The 25,599-nt window shown below is 39.1% G+C and overlaps 1 protein-coding gene across 1 annotated transcript in view; it reads right to left on the reverse strand.

The window, feature by feature from the left end:
* The window catches only part of PGM5 (phosphoglucomutase 5), a 187,551-nt gene that overhangs the window by 151,243 nt on the left and 10,709 nt on the right, over nucleotides 1-25,599 (reverse strand). The window contains exons 2-4 of the mRNA XM_043486905.1: nucleotides 15,158-15,320; nucleotides 6,817-6,963; nucleotides 3,497-3,622 (exon numbers count right to left, since the gene is read on the reverse strand). Of these exons, the coding sequence (XP_043342840.1) occupies nucleotides 3,497-3,622; nucleotides 6,817-6,963; nucleotides 15,158-15,320 (436 nt within the window). The remainder of the gene's footprint in view (nucleotides 1-3,496; nucleotides 3,623-6,816; nucleotides 6,964-15,157; nucleotides 15,321-25,599) is intronic.

Consider the following 25,599-nt stretch of genomic DNA (forward strand, 5'->3'; position numbering starts at 1 on the left):
AGGATGAGATTGTTGGATGGCATCACCGACTCAATGGACATGTGTTTGGGTAAACTCCGGCAGTTGGTGATGGACAGGGAGGCCTGGCGTGCTGCAGTTCATGGGGTCGCAAAGAGTCAGACATGACTGAGCCACTGAACTGAACTGAACTGAATAGGAAAGAACAAAACAGCCCAGGTGGAAAACCTTAGAGTGAAGCCCTTGGAAGATAAGTTCCACACATCGGCTCAGAGCTACCAGCAAAATTTTTAGTGCCTCATTCTTAAAGACAGGAGGAGAAGGGGACGACAGAGGATGAGACGGTTGGATGACATCACCAACTTGATGGACATGAGTTTGAAAAGGCTCCGGGAGATGGTGATGGACAGGGAAGTCTGGCATGCTGCAGTCCATGGGGTTGCAAAGAGCTGGACATGATTGAGTGAATTAACTGAATTCACTCTTTAACATGAGACCAAAACAAACAGAGTAAAAAACAACATGGAAGAAAGAGAAACTACAGAGGGAGAAGAAATCTTTTAAAGTATGTATCAGTCAGATCCTAATAGAGATGAAGAAGATGTGGCAGACTGGCTATAAAACTGAAGACTGAGAATACCAAGTGTTGGTGAGGGCACAGAGAAACTGGAGCCTTCATACTCTGCTGTTAGTGCAAATGGTAGTCACTCTGGAAAATAGTTTGGCAATTACTTATTAAGTTCAGTATACACATTATACGACCCAGCAATCTCACTCCTAGGTATTTATCCAAAACAAAGGAAACCATATATTCCTATAAAGACTTTTTCACAAATGTCTGTAGCAGTTTATAGTAGCCAAAACCTAGAAATAACCCTGATTGTATCAAGTGGTGAATGGATAAACAGAATGTAGTACATCTATATAAAGGAATACTACTCATTAGTAATAAGAAATAACCACTGATACATACAACACCATGAATGCATCTCTAAAACCTTATGCTGAGTGAAAAAAGCCTGAAGAAAACAGCTACATATTGTATGTTTCCATTCATATGGCTTTCTGGAAAAGGTAAAACTATGGGGCAAAAAGCAGATGAGTGATTGCCAGGGACTAGGGGAAAGAGGAGAGGTAAAACTTCAAGAGATGCAAAAGAATTTGTGGAAGCAAGGGAAATATTCTATACCTTGACTGTCAGAGTGATTACATTACTGTACATGTTTTTCCAACTTCATCAAACTGTATACCAACAAAGTATCAATTTTACTGCAAATAAATTTTATACCTCAGTACATCTGACTTATTAAAAAAAGATATGGTATTCATGAAACATGAATAGGAAGTTATTTTTTAAAAGAGTTATTTGGAAAACAAAAAAAAAATGTTTTTGGAAATTAAAAATATGATAGTGGAACTGAAAAACAATGGAAGGACTTAGAGCTAAAGTTGAGGAAATCTGCCAGAAAGTAGCACAAAACAAAGAGAAGAAAAATGGGTGTTGGGGGAAAGAATAGGGTAATTAAAAGATCTGTCCACATGGAAGCAACCTAGATGCCCATCAGCAGATGAATGGATAAGGAAGCTATGGTACATATACACCATGGAATATTACTCAGCCGTTAAAAAGAATTCATTTGAATCAGTTCTAATGAGATGGATGAAACTGGAGCCCATTATACAGAGTGAAGTAAGCCAGAAAGATAAAGAACATTACAGCATACTAACACATATATATGGAATTTAGAAAGATGGTAACGACAACCCTATATGCAAAACAGAAAAAGAGACACAGATGTACAGAACAGACTTTTGAACTCTGTGGGAGAAGGTGAGGGTGGGATGTTTTGAAAGAACAGCATGTATATTATTTATGGTGAAACAGATCACCAGCCCAGGTGGGATGCATGAGACAAGTGCTCGGGCCTGGTGCACTGGGAAGACCCAGAGGAATCGGGTGGAGAGGGAGGTGGGAGGGGGGATCGGGATGGGGAATACGTGTAAATCTATGGCTGATTCATATCAATGTATGACAAAACCCACTGAAAAAATAAATAAATAAATAAAGGAAAATAAAATAAAATAAAATAAAAGATCTGTCCAGCAGAGTCAGTAGCTAAACAATAGCCATTATGGAGAAAGGAAAGAGAAAATAATGGAGGAATCATCCAAGAAGTAATGCAAGAAAACTTCCCCCAATGAAAGGATATAAGTTTCTAGATTCAGAGGATCCTCCAAGTGCCTGGCACAATAGAGAAATGTAGTCCCACACTCAGACTCATCATTGTGAAAAGAAAGAACACTGAACACATATCAAAGGCCCCAAAAGCCTCCAGAGAAGAAAGAAAGAAAGATGTCAAAACATGAATTAAAAATCAGAATAGCATCAGATTTCTCGAGTTTGGTAGGAATGGCTACAAGACTAATGGAGCAATTCTCTCAAACTTTTGAAGGAAAATAATATCCAACCTAGATTTTTATATTCAGATAAATATCAATTCAGAATGAGCATAGAAAACAGGCATTTTCAGACATGCAATGACTCAAAACATTTACCTCTCATGAGCTCTCTCTCACAGAGTAACTGGAGAATGTGTTCCTCCGAAATGTAGGAGTAAATTAAGAAAGCAAAAGGCAAAGGACCCAGAAATAAGACAGTCAACATAAGAAAGGGGTAAAAGGAATTACAGGATGATGCTAAGTGGAGATTTCAGGACAAAAGCAGCTCAGAGCGCTACCAGTGCAGACAGAGGAGACTCCAGGTCTCCAGGGAAATGAAGTGAGAGGTTTTGACACTAGACGCGTATGAGAGTTAATAGTGGTAAATAGACTTCACAAAAACTAGTAAAGAGAAAACAAGATGATTACTAATTCCAAAGAAGCAGAAAAGCTGTGCTGAAAGGAAAATATAATTACAGTATTTTGCATGGCTCAACCATGTTATGATTAGTCTAGACTACTGCATATTGATCTTACCAAAATGATAATATAACTTGTTTAAGGAAGTGTGCTTGGATTTAGTGAGTGGAGATGGTGAAAAAGAACTACAGATTCATCTTCCATAGTGTGAAGTCGTAACAGCTCAAACTGAAAAATCAACAAGGAGCAGTATATTCATAGTACTTAGTAAAAGGGAGATAAATACCTAAAAAAAAAAAAAAGACTGCTCCTGGAAAGTAGAAAATTAGGGAAAGGAGTTGTGAAGGATTTTTTTCATAGCAAGCTCTGAACTATCTGACTTTTTCAACTATGTACTGTGATCAAAAATTTTTTTTAATTTACAATTTTGCTATTACCACTCCACATTCTAACAGGCATAGCCTCAAAATCATAAGCTCAAGTTTTTTTTCAGTTGCATCAAAAAAGAGAGATCAAAGCCCTGAAGCCTTCCAGAGCATCCCACATGTCTATCTGAACATACACATGTCATGTGAATATCTATGAATCCAACCTTCCTCATAATCCCAGAAACCCAACACACATTGAGGTCTCCTTTACCATTTCTTGTTCACCACTTGGTAGAAGACTACACGCTTACCTCCATGCATGGCATCAACTCGGATCTTCAATTGGCCAGGCCCAGTCAGCAAACTCTTGATGGCGTTAAAGTCAAAAATGGTCCGAAGGAGGTTGAGATAGATATCCACTGGGTCCACTATCTCCACTAAGGATAGGAAAGCCAAAGGAGACAACAATGACCACCCATGAGGGATTCTTGGAAGCATAAAAAAGCATGAAATTTTGATCACAATCCCATCATAACCCCACACATTAACACGGGAAGCAAAGTGTCCATTTGCAGACAAAATCACAAAGCACAATCAAGATGCTACAAACTTTGCAGGTGATTAACTGGTATAAAAATATCAAGTTGCAAATTCTTCTTTGCAAGTGAAAAATCAACCACAGAATAAAGTAATTAAGATAAAACTATGCCTATTGTCCCCACTGTCTTTATTCCACCACTCCCTCCCACAAACTGCAAACACCTCAATGCTAAGAGGCATCTTGGCAAAACCGGTTGCCTCTCCTGTGGGGACTGGCCAAAAAATGACTCAGCTGGCCTGAAACAAATCAAGAAGTAACCTCAGCAGTGACCCCTACTTTCTAAATGCCATGGTACCAAGCAGATTCAGGTTCTGAATTGGTGATAAAGGATATTTTTCTGAGTTTGTGTAAAGTCTCCCGTGTGCCCAGTCTATTACCAGGTTCAAGATGAGTGCCAGGTATTTAGAAATGTTCATTAAACACAAATGCTCTCCAGTGCCAGATATTTAGAAATCTTCATTAAACACACATGCTCTCCTGCACCACCTAATGACCAGACAACCAAATCAAGTCTTTTCCACTTATTTAAGATTCATAAAACCCAGAATACATCACACTTTTCAAACTTGGTGATTGGTACAAAATTAGTACTCAGAAAATATTTTTCCCAGAAATAATAAATATTTCATTTTAGGCACTAAAATTTGTCCATGAGCTCTGCTTTTGTAATTTGTAGTTAAATTTTGAAACTTATGTTATGCTGTTGTTCAAATTTTTCAAACACATACTACTTTGGAACCTTGAAACATTTAAACCTGCACTAAAGATATTACCAATCCAACCTTTAATAATTTTTAGTAAATCCAGGTGCAGTATTTAGTGGGTGAGATTTTATATGTAACATGAAACTATCCCTTCATCTGGTCAAATACACACTAAAAATACTTTCATTGCACTTAAGTTCAAATATAATAACTTCTTCAAGAATACAAATAGTTTTTAATCATCTCTGATAGGAGGAGGATATTAATCTATGCTCAGTCATGTCTGACTCTGCGACCCTATAGACTGTAGCCCACCAAGCTCCTCTGTCCATGGGACTCTCCAGGCAAAAATACTGGAGTGGGTTGCCATTTCCTTCTCCAGAGGATCTTCCTGACTCAGGAATCAAACCTACATCTCTTGCGTCTCCTGCATTGTAGGCGGATTCTTTACCACTGAGCCACCACGGAAACCCATACTAATCTATAAAATAAATTAATTAAAAGTTTATGCAAAAACCAAAACAAACAAAAAAAAAGTTTATGCAAAACACATCTAAAAATTATTAACATAGTATATGTTACATATATTTTATCACAATAAAAATTTAATCTATAAAATGAAAGGTTACGGCTTGAATATGTTTGAAGTTTTACTCTCTCTACAATATAGCATAATGTGTTTGGCAATTTCATTCTGGGTCTAACTCCTGAACTACTTGCCTAAATACATTTGGTATTTATAGCAGATAAATAGCATCAATATCAAACAAAAATGTAAAAAACAAGGAAGCAAATAGATTTCCATGAAAACTGAAAGGTCACATCACATAGTTCTTGCTCTTCATCCTTTAAGATGAAATGCCAAAGACTAAATTGTTTCCAATTAACTGAAGTCTTGCTCAACATTTAAACAGCAAGAACACAGCACATAAATTATCCCAAACAATCATTTTCAAATTCTTGAGACCAGGAAATGTCTCCCTCTACCTCGTGGTGTCTGCAGCCCTGTAGAAAACTCACCAAATGAGCAATGTAGCTGAAACAGTGGGCCTGAATCTGAGCCACCAAAGATCTGGGTCTCTTGAACAACTAGTACAACTGTGAAGATTCAATCAACCAAGAAAATTTCTTCCTGATAATATAATAATACCTGCTTTTTCTGTCATCTTATTTCCCAGTACATCCAAACATATGTAATCAAGTATACTTAAATCACTTAGTTAACGTAAAATATCCCTTGCTTTTAGTTGTCAAGCCATTGTGTGTATGAATACTCCCAACTAGATTAATAAAATCAGGAATCATTGCATCCTGTATCACATGGCTTTCAATTAACTTCTGCTCACAAGCTAAGCAAGCAATTGACTCAAAATCTTCCAAGAAAACTGACAGAGTTGGCCCAACACTGTGTCTCCAAATAGTACATTTCAGGCTCCTCTCTGTCCCTAAAATATCATGTGGCCATGAACTAGGTATTTCACCTTTTGAACTAAATAAATTACTTGTAAAATAAGGATACCATCTTAATACAAACTGGATTTAAGCTGATAGGGGCACAGAAGGAGTTAAAAAAAAAAGTTTGTTTTATTGCTATCTGTATGCCTTGAAGGAGAAAGCAACAGGATAAAATAGAGGGTGGAAATGATATGCATTTACTTGGTATTAATGTTATTACATGGTTCAATATTAACCTACAAATTGAAAGGTTATAATCTGAGGACTTAGAAGTTTTATTCACTCTACCATACAGGATAATATTTTTGGCAACTTCATCCTGGTTTTTAATTTTTGAACCATTTTCCTAAATCCATTTGGTACTTAGTGAATTCCTTTGTAAAATCTTCTATCATGGAGCATGGTATAGAGCAGGTGGTCAACTATGAATTGAATCAAGATAAACTGCATGATCCTAGCTTGGAAAAGAAACACCTATCTTCCATAGGAAATTTTAATAACTCCATTACCATGTTAGGTCTCTTTTTAATTATCTAAAGTATTTCAGCATCTTCACCTTAATTGCTTCGAAAAGTAAAGACATGTGTTGGCAATTCACAGTCTATTCTTGGAACACTGTAAAAGAGTCAGCCGTGAAATGTTCCCTATGTCAAAAATGATAGTTTGGAAAGTAGCTGTTGAAAGTTGCCAGTTCCAAATATCTTGGCTGCTCTCATTTCCCTCCGCACCACACTCAGTTTATATCTATTTATCAAGTGCCACTCCTAAAATTGATAATTTCATCACTTGTGTGTGTGCTCTCCCCTGAAGAAAAAATGTCACCTCCATCCACAGAGTTCTAATTTTCTTCAAAATACAATTTCCCAATTACCTCTAAATGGTTTGAATTTGTTCTCCAGGTCAAATTCTTGTCTTCCTAGTCGAGACAGGTCAATTCGCAAATCAGGGCATATAGCATATTCCTCAATTGTTTTGCTGATCTGGTAGATTTTGTCTGAGACGACATCTGGAGCAGGACCTAAAATTGGAAAATAATGCACCACCAAAAATAAATTTGCATAAAAAATAAATCAGAAAAATGTTAACTCTTCCTCCACCAAGCAGGAGAAAGATTTCTTTGTGTTCTAGACAACAGTCAACAGTTCACAGTTCAAATGGCTTCAGTATTTCTTATCCATTCATTCTGGAGGAAACAGGGCCAGCCTCACCTGTTCCATGCAAGCTAATAACCCACGTGTTGCTTTGTTTTAATCCACTTTTAAGCATGAGATGTCTTCCCTAAAAATAGTTGCACACCTGCCAGGGAGACCCGGTTATGTCATCAGCTTTATTCAGGATATGAGACACAAACAGGATATGCATTTGACAGAAGTGAGGGACTCCAGAGTTAAACTGCAGCCTCCCAAATGTACCTAGAGAAAGAAAGTATGACTTCTACTCCCAGGTCTGCTGCCTATTTGGTGTGTAAGTTGGGCATCAGGGTACATTAGTTTTCCCAACTCATACTCTCTAGTGACTCCCAAGTTTTCAAAGTGAAGTTTAAAATATCTGATGCACATCTTCACAAGGTCAAGTTGACAATTAAGGTCAAGTGATAGGCTTTAAATGAATTGAACATGGAATCAATAGTTGTCCTCCTTTTTCAATTTTTATATCTTATTGCAAGCTACTTTGGATTTTTTTGCAATAAGTCTGGGAATCAAGTAAATAAGTAGATTGAAGATCTAAAATATAAATGACTGACAGATAGATAGCTTTCTGTATTGATCTCACTCACTAGTTACATTATAATTTTCTATTGAACTGCAACTGTTTCTTGATTTCTCTTCTATCCCAGCCCTTAGAACTATGCTGTCCAATTCAATAGCCTCTAGCCACATGTGGCTCTTGAACACTTGAAATAGGACTAGTTAAACTGACATGTGCTATAATTATAAAATACACACCAAATTTTGAAGAGTTAGTATAAAACCAGAATAGATTATATTCATAATTTTATAGTAACATGTTGAAGTGATAATATTTTGGATATATCAAGTGAAATAAACTATTTTATTCATTTCACCTTCTTCTTTTTACTATTTTATGTGGCTACTAGAAAATTTTTAATTACATGTATGGCTTACAATATATTTCTATTAGACAGCGCTGCCTTAGAATATAGCATGGTAGTTGCTGTTTTAGTCACTAAGCTATGTCTGACTCTTCATGACTCCATGGACTGTAGCCCTCCAGGCTCCTCTGCCCATGGGATTTTCCAGTCAAGAATACTGGAGTGTGTTGCCATTTCCTTCTCAAGGGGATCTTCCCGACCGAGAGATCAAATGTGAGTCTCCTGCATTGGCAGGAGAATTCTTTACCACTGAGCCACCAGGGAAGCCCATATAGTTGTTATCACCCTCAAAAAATGTTCCTTGAACATATAAAAATGAATAACGACCAAACTCACCAAGCTACATACATTAAATATGTACAGGCTTTTAATATATCAATTACACCTCAATGAAGAGAGGGGAAAGGAATAGCAATAGCACCATTTCAGTGGATGGAAAAAAGCCTAATATATTTTTTTTTTTTATATATTAGTTGGAGGCTAATTACTTCACAACATTTCAGTGGGTTTTGTCATACATTGATATGAATCAGCCATAGATTTACACGTATTCCCCAGCCCGATCCCCCCTCCCACCTCCCTCTCCACCCGATTCCTCTGGGTCTTCCCAGTGCACCAGGCCCGAGCACTTGTCTCATGCATCCCACCTGGGCTGGTGTCTGTTTCACCATAGATAGTATACATGCTGTTCTTTTGAAACATCCCACCCTCACCTTCTCCCACAGAGTTCAAAAGTCTGTTCTGTATTTCTGTGTCTCTTTTTCTGTTTTGCATATAGGGTTATCGTTACCATCTTTCTAAATTCCATATATATGTGTTAGTATGCTGTAATGTTCTTTATCTTTCTGGCTTACTTCACTCTGTATAATGGGCTCCAGTTTCATCCATCTCATTAGGACTGGTTCAAATGAATTCTTTTTAACGGCTGAGTAATATTCCATGGTGTATATGTACCATAGCTTCCTTATCCATTCATCTGCTGATGGGCATCTAGGTTGCTTCCATGTCCTGGCTATTATAAACAGTGCTGCGATGAACATTGGGGTGCACGTGTCTCTTTCAGATCTGGTTTCCTCGGTGTATATGCCCAGAAGTGGGATTGCTGGGTCATATGGCAGTTCTATTTCCAGTTTTTTAAGAAATCTCCACACTGTTTTCCATAGTGGCTGTACTAGTTTGCATTCCCACCAACAGTGTAAGAGGGTTCCCTTTTCTCCACACCCTCTCCAGCATTTATTGCTTGTAGACTTTTGGATAGCAGCCATCCTGACTGGCGTGTAATGGTACCTCATTGTGGTTTTGATTTGCATTTCTCTAATAATGAGTGATGTTGAGCATCTTTTCCACAGTCATCAAGACAGTATGGTACTGGCACAAAGACAGAAATATAGATCAATGGAACAGAATAGAAAGCCCAGAGATAAATCCACGAACCTATGGAAACCTTATCTTCAACAAAGGAGGCAAGGATATACAATGGAAAAAAGACAACCTTCTTTAACAAGTGGTGCTGGGAAAACTGGTCAACCACTTGTAAAAGAATGAAACTAGAACACTTTCTAACACCATACACAAAAATAAACTCAAAATGGATTAAAGATCTAAATGTAAGACCAGAAACTATAAAACTCCTAGAGGAGAACATAGGCAAAACACTCTCCGACATAAATCACAGCAAGATCCTCTATGACCCACCTCCCAGAATATTGGAAATAAAAGCAAAACTAAACAAATGGGACCTAATGAAACTTAAAAGCTTTTGCACTACAAAGCAAACTATAAGTAAGGTGAAAAGACAGCCCTCAGATTGGGAGAAAATAATAGCAAATGAAGAAACAGACAAAGGATTAATCTCAAAAATATACAAGCAACTCCTGCAGCTCAATTCCAGAAAAATAAATGACCCAATCAAAAAATGGGCCAAAGAACTAAACAGACATTTCTCCAAAGAAGACATACAGATGGCTAACAAGCCTAATATATTTTAATACCCCCATGTTCTTCTACAGGAAAAGTGAAGACCACAAAGAAATAAACATAGTCCTTCTCAACTTCACTTCTTACATTTTTCATTCTTTTGCAAAACTTAAAAAAAGTAAATAGAGTTACTTAGCTTTGCATTTTTTGTTAATGCTTGCCAGATGATACGTGAGTATCCCTCTGGCTCCCAGGCACCATGTTATGTTCTTGGGATACCTCTTCACATTTTAAAAGTCTCTGTCTGAGTTATGCCAAAGCACACTGATTTCCAAAAGTAAAACAAGTTGTAACCAGCTAGATGCTGCTCAGTCAGCCATGCTGATAACCTCTGAGGTCATCAAAATCCTTTGTATCTTTTTACATCTTCCCAGTTCTTAACATCTTCCGCTCCAATGACTTCCTTCTTCATTTAAGTCAGTTCCTAGTACAGTCATACCAGGAATTGTCTCTTGAAATTCTTATTTCAAAAATATCAAATTTGAGGATCTTCATTCCACAAATTCCTAATCTTCCATCTACCCTACTCCTACTCCATACCTGTGCTGAACCTGTTCCTCATTCCTATACTGAAGTCCATCATCACTTGATTACTCCCAGACTATCGGTCCATTCTCATTTCACTGGTTTCTTATCCCAGAAGGACCCTATGGTCTAGCATTTGAGCCTTCCCATTCATTGTTAGCATAATAAGACAAACCAACATTTGTTGAAATTCACACATAACACATTTCATGCCTTATGTGGAATTTAGCACACACAAAAAGTATATGAAGTAAGAACTATTAATATCTTCATTTTCCAAATAAGGAAACTGAACTTGGAAGAGATGACCTTAAGCAAGGTCACATCACTGGTGTAATAGAGGATGGGTTTGAATCCTGAGTCTAATGTCAACTCAGACATTCTTAACAACTACCAGCTCTCTTGCTGCTCTGCCTTGCACACACTGTCATTCCCCATTGCCATCATTTGCTCCATTGCTGCCATTACCAGACTCCCATGTGCTGCTGAAGGCAGTCATGAAATAACCCAAACTGGTTACCCTAAAGAATGAGGCTGCTTAAGTTCACCTTGATCCCCACAATTCCTCAGGTATCCTCAACAAATTCCCCAGAGGACCTTTTAGAAAACATCTCCATTTATCACAAGTCCCTTCGCTATCTTTGCTCCATTATCTTCAGTTCAGTTCAGTTGCTCAGTCATGTCTGACTCTTTGCGACCCCATGGACTGCAGCACACCAGGCTTCCCTGTCCATCACCAACTCCCAGAGCTTGCTCAAACTCATGTCCATTGAGTCAGTGATGCCATCCAACCATCTTATTGTCTGTCATCCCCTTCTCTTCCTGCCTTCAATCTTTCCCAGCATCAGGGTCTTTTCCAAGGAGTCAGTTCTTTGCATCAGGTGGCTAAAGTATTGGAATTTCAGCTTCAGATCAGTCCTTCCAATGAATATTCAGGACTGATTTCCTTTTCCTTAGGACTGACTGATCTGACAGGCAACATTTCCTTTTCTTCCTTTACAAGAGGTATAAGCAACTATTTCCCAAAGTTTTCATTCTGCACCCCTCTAGATGCTTCTTTCCCTCAGCTCTACCTTTTCACTCAGAAGTTCTGCCCACTTCTTGGAATCTAGGTTCCAAATGAACTCCACAACTTATGACTTCTGTGATACTGGTCAAGTTTTTTAAGCCACTTTTATTCCTCAGTGACTTCATCAGGCTGTTATGAGAATTAAATGAGAACATGTATGTAAAGTTCTGAGTATGTACTTTGGCACACTCTAAGTATTTAAAAAAGTATTTTTATTATTGATTCCTTTTGTCTTCTAGCATCTTCTCTCCTATTTACAAACATGCTCAGAAAAGTCCTGTTCTATAAATAATTTAAAAGCAACATAGTTTTAGATGCATCCTATTTCTCTGGATGCACCTACTAACTCTGCAGACATTTTGCCTTTTAACTTATTCCATGAGATGTATCTGTATGACTCTCAATGGAAGAGATGACTGTGTGCAACTTGCAACTTCAGATGAAAGATGTCATGATCAAACTCACTCTAAGCAGGAAGAAGCCAACTGAATCTCTCCATGCTAGTAGGAATGTTAGTCTCATTAATGATGCCAAGACATGTAAACATGAAGAAATAAATGTACAAGGAAGGACTTTCAACATAGTTAAAGGCTAAATGATAAATTCAACCCCCTTCACCTATTCAGGACATGACTGAGCAAGTCTCATAACCTCCTGCAATTCAGTCTAAAAGAAGGTTACTTAAATAGTATCTTTTCCTTTTACACCTCACAAATTATCACAGAGATGACTGAGATTCTAAGATATTCAGTCAGATATTAATTCAAATGTTTAAATACATTATTTAGTTTGGCAACTTTTATGTTAGTTATATATTACATTTCATTGCCATATTCTGAGTATATGAAATGTCCTATATTATAAGTATATAGAATACCTGTGCTTTGCATATTTTTTCCTGAAATATTCAGTAGCTTCTGCAAGACTAAATATTGGCCCAAGGTGTGCTTTTTGGTGAAGCAGGGTTTCTTGAATCATACCTTCAAAAATAAGGCTCTTCATAAGGTTTTTTTTTTTTTTTAAACACTTGACATGAGTAACATTCTTTCTTTGAATAATATCCAAAATTGCTGCAAGGAGGGGGCAATCATGTACTTCCCTTTCAAGATGTGCTACTGTGCCTGGGCCAGGAATGCTTCATAACGGCAACAGTTGTTGGTTAAACTTCAGCTCCCACCCACATATACATGAAGACTTAGTGTTCTAGATTAAAAGAGATTTAAAATGCAATGCATGGTTCTGGGACAAAACTTGGTTTTAACAAAGCAGATGTGAACAGCATTTGGGGGACACTCAGAAAATTTTAAATATAGATGAGATTTTAGATTACACTAGAGAATTACTATGATTTTTGTTAGGTATGACCATGTAGTTATACAGGAATATATCTTTATTTTAAAGAGATGTAGTCAGAAATATTTAAGCCTTCAGCAAAGTCATTAGGGGAAAAAAAGCAAAGTGAATAAACAGAGTAATGAATATATGGTATCCATTTATTATTATCCTTCCTACCCTACATTTTATACATGTTCAAAAATGTTTTAATTCACCCTTATACACATACCCCACCCCACTAGGACTTCTAAACTATCCACTACAGTTGTGTCTGACTCTTGTGATCCCATGGACTGTAGCCTGCCAGGCTCCTCTGTCCATGGGATTCTCCAGGCAAGAATACTGGAGTGGATTGCCATGCCCTCCTTGGAGGATCTTCTGACCCAGGGATCAAACCAGCATTTCCTGAGTCTCCCGCACTGCAGACAGATTCTTTAGCACTGGCTTACCACCAGGGAAGCCCTTCTAAACTATAAATTTCTATAAATACAAGAAAAAGTGAAATAATTCTAAGCATGTTAGTAAGAGAAAGTCAACACTATAGGAAAGGGAGAATGTAGGACTTATGCTACAAAGTCCTCTGTCTGACAATGTGACCTTGAGCCAACAGCCTCTCAGGGCTTTGATTTGTTTATTTGTAAAATGATGGGAATGATCTAAATGACTTTGAGGGTCTGCTTCAACTTTAAAATCCGGGGTCCTTCCATGTCAGATAAACATCAATATTCAACCATTGCACTGTGCTGAGGAGAGCAGGCGACCAAGAGACCAAATGGGTATAAGACCCCATTGTGCCCCTTCCTTGTCACATCACCTGAGGCAACATGATGCTTGATTTTACGTGCCGGCTTGCTTGGGTCACAGAGAGCCCAGATGTTCAGTTAAACGTTACTCTGAGTGTGTCTGTGAGGGTGATTCTGGGTGGGATTGACAGCAGACTGAGTGAAGCAGACCTCCCTCCGCAGCATGGCTGGGCCTCACCCCACCTACCAAAGGCACAGGCAGAACAAAAAGACTGAGGAAGGGAGAATTCACTTTCCACCTGCCACACTGACCCCACTCTGCTTTCAGACAGGGACTCAGACTGGAACTTATACCATCAGCTCTGTTGCTTCTCAGGCCTTCAGACTCAGATCAGAACTATATCATCCACTCTCCTGGAAAGATCTTGGGACTTCATAGCCTCCATAATCACATAAGCCAATTCATTAAAATAAATCTCTTTCTAGATCTTCCTGGACTTACAACAAGTTATATTCTGACTAACCCATTGTAAACTGAAAATATCAGAAGTCAAAAATGCATTTAATACATCTAACATCATGGCTTAGCCTAGCCTATCATAAGAGTGCTGAGAACACCTTGGTAGTCAACAGTTGTACAAAATCATCTATCCTGAAGTCTGTTTTATAGTAAAGTGCTGAGTATCTCATTTAATTAATTTAGTTTATTGAACTGAAAGAGAAAAACAGAATGGGTGCAAAGTGAAAGTGAAGCTCACTCAGTTGTGTCTGACTCTTTGCGACCCCATGGACTATACAGTTCATGGAATTCTCCAGGCCAGAATACTGGAGTGGGTAGCCTTTCCCTTCTCCAGAGGATCTTCCCAACCCAGGCATCAAACCCAGGTCTCCCACACTGCAGGCAGATTCTTTACCAGCTGAGCCACAAGGGAAGCCCAAGAATACTAGAGTGGGTAGCCTATCCCTTCAGCAGATCTTCCCGACCCAGGAATCGAACAAGGGTCTCCTGCACTGCAGGCAGATTCTTTATCAACTGAGCTGAATGGGTACAGAGTGGTTGTAAATGTACTGGTTGTTTACTCTTGTGATCGGGTAGGAGCTGCACTTGCTGCCCAGCATCACGAGAGAGAATTATACAGCATTGCTAGCCGAGGAAAAGATCAAAATTTGAAATTCCAATGAAACAGGTTTCTACTGAATGCATATTGCTTTTACACTATAAAGTGTAAAGTAAAAAAATCTCTGAATCAAACCATCGTAAGTTGGAGACAATCTATACGTCCTATTGGTTCTACTTCTCTGGAAAACCCTGACTACTACAGGTACCTCACTAGACTTTTCTGAGCCATTCCCTCTCTGCCTTGCTTATCTGACATCATGGGGTCATTGTAAGACCATGATATAAGAGGAAAGAAATCATGACAATTAAGGCATATTCTGAACCACATACCTCCATTGGCAACATTAAACTTCACTCCAAACTCTCCCCCTGGTCCTCCAGGGCAGTGGCTGGCTGTCAGGATGATTCCACCAGCTGCCTTGATCTTTCTGATAATGCAGGACACAGCAGGCGTTGACAAGATGCCATTCTGTCCAATAATCAGTCGACCAATCTAGATTAGCCAGAAAAACAAAATCAATATGGTTACATGGGGTTGAAGTACATTTCTATGAGAAAGTGTCCCAGGCTTTGTTAGCACATACTGGTCACTTGGCAAAAAGAACTGAGTGGGCTTCAGGTGGGGAGAGAGGTGTTGGGGCATGGGGAGGCAGCTCTGGTGTTGTCTCTCAAGCCCAATATCTCCAAGACCATTTGGGACACCCATGTCTCGTAGTCAGTTATTAACCTGTAAGTGAGATGTGCCTCATTGCTTTTCAGCAGTTTAAAACACCTGCTTCTGATGACCAAAGGGTTAGATTGACTCATACAAGAAATTCTTAGTTTGTTACTGGCTCAGAAACTGCACCTGTACATTCTGGAAACTACAAGAAAGAAAAACAGAGCACTTCTCTGCTTCACCTTCCTTACCTGCCTCAGCACAAGCTCACACAGGAGGGACCTGGCTTGCTACAGCCTTGTTGTCAGCAAGTGTATTTTAACTGCACTTGGAAGCCCCAGTTTCCTGAGGGCAGAAGTCCTATTCTGGCCACTAAGTGATAACATGAGCTGGGGACACTGGGGAAATCCAGCCATGCTAGGCAGCGATCTGGAGGTCACCCGTCTGTGTGGCCAGACTCTCTAAGCCATGAAATTGAGTTTTAAAAAAGAAAGCAAGCAGCATAGCCCTGTGGAGCATTACTCTGTGTGCTTTGTTTTCAAATAGGGCCCAGTGTCATCCAATGCAGTGGTTCTCAAATGTTGCTACCCATTAGAATCATTAATGAGAACTGGAAAATTCTTAGTACTTAGAGTGCCTCAGGATCAGGCATGGCAGGGGAGGAGCCTGAGCTCCACAGGCGTTTCCAACATCCAGTCAAGTTTGGTGATCAAACCCTCTCCTTACTCAAAAAACCAGTGGCATGGGCATCACTTGGGAGAAATGCCAAACCTCAAGGCCTACCCCACACTTAGTAGGATCCCTACCCTTCCACATAATTCATTTGTCCATTAAAGTCTGAGAAGTACTGGCATAGCCTTGAAGCCAAGACCAGCTCTTATGTCCAGCATAACTGCAAAGTTACCCTGGCACCAATAATAGCATTGCTGGAAGTAGGTCATTGACCAAATATGACAATGAGGAAAGATATAGGGAAAAAATTTTCTTAAAGATCAAACACAAGAGCTCCAAAAATAGAGCAGTTTTGGGATAATTTAGTATGGAAAGACACTCAGCTACATCTCCAGAGTATATATTCTCAAGTGGATGAGGCAGATTATAAACAAATAAACCTAGTAGTAGTGGTAATGGTAATAATAGTATTAATAGTAATTACTAGTTGGATAGATACCAGAAAAAAATCAGCAGGATCTGTGATAATAATGGGGTGTTAATTTTAATAATAGCAATAACAATTATAGTAATAATAGCTAATAACAGCTTAAGTTTACTCTAGGTATTCCTTTTAAGCACTGGAATTGACCTTTATCAGTTATAAAGATCACGGGCTGAGCAATCCAAAAGATCTTATTAAAAAGCAAGTCATATCATATTAGCAAAACATTCCAAGGACTGTCCTCATGTCCCACCAACCCCAGGTAAAGTCAAAGTATTCAGTCCACCAGGCCCTCCGTGATCTGACCCCATCACCTGCCATTCTCCACTCCCCTCCCTCTCTTTGCTCCAAGGACACTGGTTGGTCTCCTGTTCCTCACACACATCAAGCATGCTTTGTGCTTGCTCTTTCCTCTGCTTAGAGCACTCTCATCCAAGTATCCATATGCCTGCCTCCTCCTGTCTTTCGGTTACTATTCAATGTCAACTAATCAAAGACAGAACCTATGGCAGCCCTATATAGTACAGCACACATAAGTCCCTAATTTCCTTGTTGTCCTCTATTTTCCTTACCCTGTTTAGTCCTTTGGGTTACACATATAACCCTTTAATATTTTCCATCTTATTTATTTCCTCACTATATATTTCACTGCTATACCCTGAGAATCTAGAACAAACCGAGCATATGATAAGTATGCAATAAATATATTTAATAGAATAGAAAAACTGAATGATGAATAGATTTTCTATTAATTAATTCTATTCATTAATAAAAAATGAATAGAATTAACTAATAGAAAAAAATGAATGAATGATGAGTGAGTGGCTGCTATGTGAAAAAACGCATTAGACAGTGAGAAGTAGAAGAGAAAAAGGAGAAAGACCAGATGGAAGGCTATCACGGCAGAGCTGAGTGTGGACCCTGTCTCAGACTAGACTAGAAGCAGTAGAAATGAAGAGAAGTGATTATATCTGAATGTATCTTTGGAAGGAGAATGAACAGAACATGTGGGTAGAATGAAACATGGAATGGAGACACTATGGCAGCCAGCCTTCAAGATGGACCCCCAACAATCCATGCCTCTGTCATTCATGTCTTGGTACAGTCCCCTCCCACAGTGAATAAGGAAGATCTGGGTGATCAGCAGAACACTGCAAAAGTGAAGGTGTGTGACTTCCCAATAAATGACACTGCCGCTTCTGCCTTGCTGTCTTGGATTGCTCACTCTGGGAAATAGTGGCCACCATGTCACTGGGACATTCAAGGAGGCCCTGTGCAGCCACCTGGACCGGGAGCACCTGAGTCCTCCCACCAACAGCTAGCATCACTTTACAGCTGTCTAAGTGTGGAGGTGAGCCATCCTGCCCTGGACTGTCTAGACCCCACCAATATGCAGCTGTGACTGAGTCAAAACAACCTGCCTCCTGTCCCATAGAAACTGTGAGCAATAATAAATATCCATTGTTATTTTAAGCCTCTAAGTTTTGTCATAATTTCTTACACAGAAATAAATAACTAAAACAGGGACAGTGAGGAAATGAGTCAACTCCCAGCTTCTACCTTTAATAATCTGTGAATGATGGTACCATTTATTAAGATGGGAAAGATATAGGACAAAAATCACATTCACTTTATCCAGGGGCATGGTAAGTCATGTTCCACACGCTTTTGTTATATTTTATTTCATCATTCAACTCATTTTGAGTATTACCATGAAACAAGCAATGTTGAAGACCTTGCATACGCAGCAATGAAGAAAAACTAAACACTATTCTCAAGGAGTAAGCCTATATATTCCAAAGCCTGAAAAATATTTGTAACTTAAATTCATTATTTTCTCTCTCTCCCACTTTTTCAGAATTATTCTTATAGAAATAATTCTCAAAGGGGGGAAAGTTATGTGTGTGTACACATTTCCTACAGTGGGATCTAAATATTAGAGGTGAAAAATCTAAAACAATTTCTATAAATGTCTAATAAAGAAGAACCTGTCAAATAAAGTGTGATGTATGAACTTATGGAATACTCTTCAGCCATCTAAAAGGGTAATCATAAAGATTGAGCAGTTGGGCAGACTGGGTGAACAGTCCACAGAGTTATGCTCCTCTTCCACAGGGCAGAGCTGATGCTGGGCAACAGATACCCAACCAGGGGCTACATTCTCCAGACCCACCCTTGTAGTTACATGCAGCCATGTGACCAATTCTCAAAATGAGGGAAAAACTAGTGTGAGAAAGAACAGAAGTAATGTGTGTTTATTCTGGCTAGAGACGTTTGCTCTGGCTAACACGTTAAGAGACATTAATACACCTTTCTCCTCACTGTTTATTTCCCCTTGCAAAGGCTCAACACAGGTGACCATGCAGCTCTAGGAGACGCCAGCACTAGACGATGGAAAGTACCTGAGTCCCTACTTCCTCACTGGATGGACAAAAGTGTCTGCCCGCCAGCAACATCCACATTGGACTATTATGTGAGTGAGATACAAATTTCTACTGTTTTAAGGCAATAAAAATTGCCTACATTTCAAATTTACTTGCTATAACAACTTACATTTTCTTAACCAGTAGAGAAGAAACATAGACAATAATTTAATGCGAATTGAAAAATGCAGAAATCTAAATAACTTTCAAGCAATTACAAAAATGTATAATTATGAACACTTTGGGGCTAGCACTTAGAAAAATAATAAATAAATATGTACAGAAGTAAACATGTATAGTTTGTTAAACAGGAAAGATTATAAACATATCTTTATCTTATTAAATTTGAATTTTTTAAAGATAACATCTAATCTGTCTAAAATGAAAAAAACACACTTGAATAAAATTTCAACCTAAAACATTTTAGTTTTCAGTGGAAATTTTACCTGTGTAGATCTACTCATTAACTCACCAATATGCCCCCAAAAATGCAGTAAATGCTGGACACTGTAGATAACTCTAGTTGAGATAATTCTAAAAGGAAACAAGTGCTGGAGGAGATGGAGGAGAACGAGTGATGAGGCTTCTAAGACAAGGAAAATCAAGAAGATATTTGTGTACCACAGGAATGCTCACCAAAAGGGGATCTCAGCAGAAAAGGATTTAAATAATCAAGGGGCTGAGATGACCAGCTCCCTCAGTACCAGTCAGCCTCTTTCCCCAGCCACTCCTGTCATTGTCCAATGGGCTCGTGAACACAGTGGCCAATGATGGCAGGGACAAAGGTCAAGCGTGGGCTCACCATATGGACCTCTACACACTGAGGCCAACATGGCCGCATCTACCACTGAGGACTCCATCTGCCCCCAGCAGAGACCAATCCTCAGGCCAGTCTCCCCCTGTGTTCACATCACCTTCTCTGTGTGTCTGTGTTCTCCTCTTCTGTGAATTCTCCCTCTCCCAATTCAGTTCAGTTCAGTTCAGTCACTCAGTCATGTCCAACTCTTTGCAACCACATGGACTGCAGCACGCCAGGCTTCCCTGTCCATCACCAACTCCTGGAGCTTGCTCAAACTCATGTCCATTGAGTCGGTGATGCCATCCAACCATCTCATCCTCTGTCATCCTCTTCTCCTCCTGCCTTCAATCTTTCCCAGCATCAGGGTCTTTTCCAAGGAGTCAGTTCTTCTCATCAGGTGGCCAAAGTATTGGAGTTTCAGCTTCAGCATCAGTCTTTCCAATGACACCCAGGACTGATTTCCCTTAGGATGGACTGGTTGGATCTCCTTGCTGTCCAAAGGACTCTCAAGAGTCTTCTCCAACACCACAGTTCAAAAGCATCAATTCTTAGACACTCAGCTTTCTTTATAGTCCAACTCTCACATTCATATATGACTATGGAAAAACCATAGCTTTGACTAGATGGACCTTTGTGGGCAAAGTAGTGTCTCTGCTTTTTAATATGCTGTCTAGGTTTGTGATAGCTTTTCTTCCAAGGAGCAAGCATCTTTTAATTTCATGGCTGCAGTCACCATCTGCAGTGATTTTGGAGCCCAAGAAAATAAAGTCTGCCACTGTTTCCATCATTTCCCCATCTACTTGCCATAAAGTGATGGAATTGGATGCCATGATTTTAGTTTTTTGAATGCTGAGTTTTAAGCCAGCTTTTTCACTCTCCTCTTTCACTTTTATCAGAGACTCATTAGTTCTTCTTTGCTTTCTGCCATAAGGGTATGTCATTTGCATATCTGAGGTTATTGATATTTCTCCGGCAATCTTGATTCCAGCTTGTGCTTCATCCAGTCTAGCATTTCACATGATGTACTCTGCATATAAGTTAAATAAGCAGGGTGACAATATACAGCCTTGATGTACTCCATTCCCAATTTGGAACCAAGCAAATGTCATCAGAAAAGCTATGGCTTTCAAGATCTAATAACTGGTTAAAGAAATACAACCTTTGGAAGCCCTGTTGTATAAAGAAAAAGCATCCAAAAAGTTGAAAGATCTAGATTTAAGTCTTGGTTCCACCCCTGATCTAAGGCAAATCATGTAATTTCTCTGAGGCTCGGGGTCTTCATCTGCAAAGTCAAGAAGGTTCACAGTCATGAAAAGTTACTTAAGATGGGATTACATAAACCCTTTATGAGCTTCAACATGACACAAATCATGCTATTGCTTTACCCAAATTGTCTCCCCTCCCCCATTTAAAATTTAATTTTAGACCTTATATAATTCATTAAACTACCACTTCCCTTTCTGAAAGTCTTAGAAGTACTATCCTCTGCCAATGTTGCAGACTACTACCTTGGAAGGAAAAGATGGTCTACTTCCAATACTGGCTTTGGTTTTGTTTACAGCATTGACGTAGGCAACATCTGACTTTTACTCATGTGTGAAATCCAGTTGCAGCCTGGGGAGGTCTGAGCTGTGTCACTCTGCTATTCCCTTGCTGACCCTCCCAAAGGGGCACTGTAGGAACAGCCATGACCACACCATATGGTCTGTCTTTTCTTTGTTTTGTTATCAATTTTATTCCACTCTTCTTCAATTCTCCACGTGATGATTTCTTGTTCCCATGCTGGAAGTGTTTATTTACTAAAATCCTCATACAAGAATTGAATTCTTTAAGGGATGAAATCCATCTCAAAAAATAGCCATAACAACTATCTTAACATTTATATACGTCAACTAGAATTTGTTTTCCTGTTAAGTGATATTGCTTTATGTTAGTTTATTTTGAGAATAGCCTTGACAATTAACAGGATACATTTTTCATTAATTCTTTTTTTTAACACATTTAACAAGTTCCTGTAAGTGGAGGAAACATGTAACATGGTTTGCTTGTCTTTCAATTTGCAAAATCCTATTGTTAAAGTGATGTTCTAGGCCTTACTTAATGGATTATTAAAAATCTTAGTAAGAATTTTGGAGGGTTTTTCTTCATAATTCAAACACATTTCAGAGTTTCTTGTAAATTGAGGATTCTCTGAACTGTATATGATAATGTCTGTGTTTGGCTGGAAGAAGAGAAATCCCACCCAGCCTGACACCAACCTGGGCAGGCCTTACTGCCCCTGAGAAACACATCTTTCAGTTCCACTAGGAAAGGGGGCAAAGTAGGCCCAAGTCACTGTCACTTACACATGCACATAAAGGCATACAGACACAGGTCCCAGGATCCACAGGTAGCCATGAAAACACTGTCACACAGGCGCCTGCAGACACACATGTGAGGTACACACTTCCCAGATACACAGAGAGCCAGCACGAACTTGTTGTCACCCAGTCTTAACTTCTAAATGCTTGGGAAAGAGAGAGTGTAGACAGTAGCCATGTACAATTATCATCAATCATATCCCATGATGCAGTTACTTAGAATCCCTCAGAGTCTATTCCTCTAGATGCCAATGTCTTCCACCAACTCTTAAACCTCACCTAGATAGCATCACTGTTTTTCCTCCACCCCATAAATGGGCACATCAAGTACCTCAGGAATCGATATGCCCCTCCACATACCAAAGACCAGTGTCCTGAGAAAGAGCAAATTTTATTACATGAAGCTTTCTCCCAGCATGTCCATACTTTATACCATGTGCTATATACAACGAATTATTTAACTGACTTTATTTCTGATGGCTCCCTCTTTACAGAATACTAACAACTACTCTTCTAAATTAGATTTAGTACGAGTTCAGTTTCTAATTAACTCAGATTAAAGTCCTAGAGAGCAGCAATATATAATTTAAACCCTGGGGCTAAAATCTCAGAGTAGATGCAGAATTTTGATTGCAAATGATTATTCTCCAGCAACATAACACTAATGAAAGCAGGATTGTTTTCATGTGTAAACTCCCGTAAATAAGATTTCCCCTTTATGATTTCCTTTTAACTTTAAATGAGTCATAAAAAAAAAAAGAGTCCCAGAGAGAGAAAAGAAAAAGTAAGCATGACATTCTTCAGCATCCTCTGTTCACTATGTCACATCCCTGTAATTCTCAAAGTGAATCAGAGAGAGTTAAAGAGCACACTAAACAGAAACTTCCTTGATGGTTCACAGAGAGGGCCATTCAGGACCACACAGCCACCACCACGTCCACCTACGAAGTGCATGGAAAGTCATAAACACAAAGATGCCTGGTTCTCATCTTCTTGGTTAAACAAAAAACAAAAGCCATGAAGGAAACCCAGAGTCAAACTGCCGTGGATGGCAGGACTTCAGGCTCTTGTCCCAGCTGTCAGAGATGAGTGCCAGCCCCTGACCAGTGCTGCACATGAGTAAGCAGGAGATGGTGAAGTGGAATTTTGAGAAATAACAAACTCAAGACATGGATGTGGTTATCCAAACATCAAGGGACTTCTTCATTTGCACATGGATAATTGTGCAGTTATACACTTTATTACAGGGAGACCAGATGGGAGCAACGGAGCTCATCCTCAGCTGCCTGTTGCCCTGGAAGTCCTGACCCACACGTGGGGGCTAAAAGAAGAGATGAGCTCTCACTAGGTCCAAACCAAGATGGGTTTCACATTCAATTCCCAACCTCTCAACAGGTGTGGAAAAGTCACAGGTACCTGCAAGTTTGGCCCAAGTTCTGTTCCTCAATCAGTCTACCAATTCTCAAGGTCTCGCTGAGCAGATATCAAGCTTTCCTTAAGTGCAAAGTGGGGGCAAAGAAACTGGAGCTTATGTTCCTACTGGTAATTAGGTGCTTGGAAGATACTGAATTCTTTACCTTAAGAGAGAGGACATGACTCACTGAAATAAAAAAGGGCCTATCCGCTGCCGCTTTTCAAAGTGATCAAGCCAGTTAGTTACCAGGATAAGAACTATTGGATCTATCCAGGTCAAGAAGGCAGGGTTGAGTGCCCTGAGATAAACAGATTTTGGTATTCAATGGGAAATGATGCAAAAACAGATTTGCCACCTGCTGACTATATGACTTTAGAAAAGATTCTGAAATCTCTGTATTTCAGTTTTGTTACCTAAAAGATGTAGGGTGAAAGCAACAAAGCCAAACTCTGTCTGGTTCAGTGTCTGGCACCCAATAAATCCTTGATGTATTTCCTTTGTCTTCCTTGCTGGTATCATTTCTTAGTTCTTAATTATGAATTTCTAATTCACAGTAATTGAACACATTTGCTATTTTACTAACCTGCAGTTGTTTTTTAATCACAAATATATGACATTTGAAGAAGTGAAGTAAAGTGAAAGTCACTCAGTTGTGTCCAACTCTTTGCTACTCCATGGGCTATACAGTCCATGGAATTCTCCAGGCCAGAATAAGGGAGTGGGTAGCCATTCCCTTCTCCAGGGCATCTTCCCAACCCAGGGATTGAACCCAGGTCTCTCACATTGCAGGCATGTTCTTTGCCAGCTGAGCCACAAGGGAAGCCCTATATGACATTTATATATTTTATATGTGACATTTATACATATATGACAAATACATATGTGGAATATATGACATTTAGGAATTATTCATAAGTAAGAAGAAAATAAAAATCATCTGTAAATCTAAAAGTGATTACAGTAAACATTTCAGTGTCTACCTTTTGTCCATGTGTCTTTGTGTATCCCCCACTCTCTTTCATTTACATATTTAAATATTTTTATGAAAGGGAAAGATGTAGCCAACATCTTCCACTTAATATATCTACTCCTTCCATGGAGCCTATCTTTCTCTGTCACTGAATATTTTTCCACAACATTATTTTAGTGCTGTATAGTCTTCCATTATTTAAAGGCACCATGATTTACTGACCAATATAAATGTGCTCTTTTAGCTAAGTTTTTATATGTAAAACTAAAAAATGTTTGAGGACTAACTCACACTATGGAATAAATTAAACTGAAAGTAGCTTGCCACTAATTAAATAGAAAAACAGTTGTGTCAATGGGATTCTCCATGCAAGAATACTGAAGTGGGTAGCCATTCCCTTCTCCAGGGGATCTTCCTGACCCAGGGATTAAACCCAGGTCTCCTGTACTACAGGCAGATTCTTTAATGTCTGAGCCACCAAGGAAGCCCCTATAACATGTCTTCACATCTGCACAAGTGAAATGTCTTCTTTCTTCTTTAACCACCAAACCTGCTCACTAAAAAACTGCTGAAGTCCATGATGAGGAGTGAAAGGACCATGTCTGTATCCTTGTCTTGACGCAGATCTTCTTTCATTGCCCCATCTATGTCTGACTTGCACCATCCACTGGTCCCATGTCCCATGCCAGGCTGCTAATCTACCCATGTTGCTGAGCTCACAGTAGAAAGCGGTCCATGCAAGATTAGTTCTTGACTGGAATAGCAAGATTTATATTACTTATGTTTCTTACTAGCAGTCCATCCAGCTCCAGCACAAATTCTATTTATTACCCCAGAAACATAGGGCATTTGGGAACACTTAGTCACTTCCTTCAACTCTGTGCTGTCTTCAGATATTTCTGACCTCTGGGACTCTGCTCTACACTCTCCTTGAATATACGCAGGGAAGAAGATGTATCTTTGGAGATAGGATGTCCCAGGCACATATACAC

Source organism: Cervus canadensis, chromosome 14, assembly GCF_019320065.1.
Source record: "Cervus canadensis isolate Bull #8, Minnesota chromosome 14, ASM1932006v1, whole genome shotgun sequence".
In the NCBI taxonomy this organism is placed as follows: domain Eukaryota; kingdom Metazoa; phylum Chordata; class Mammalia; order Artiodactyla; family Cervidae; genus Cervus; species Cervus canadensis.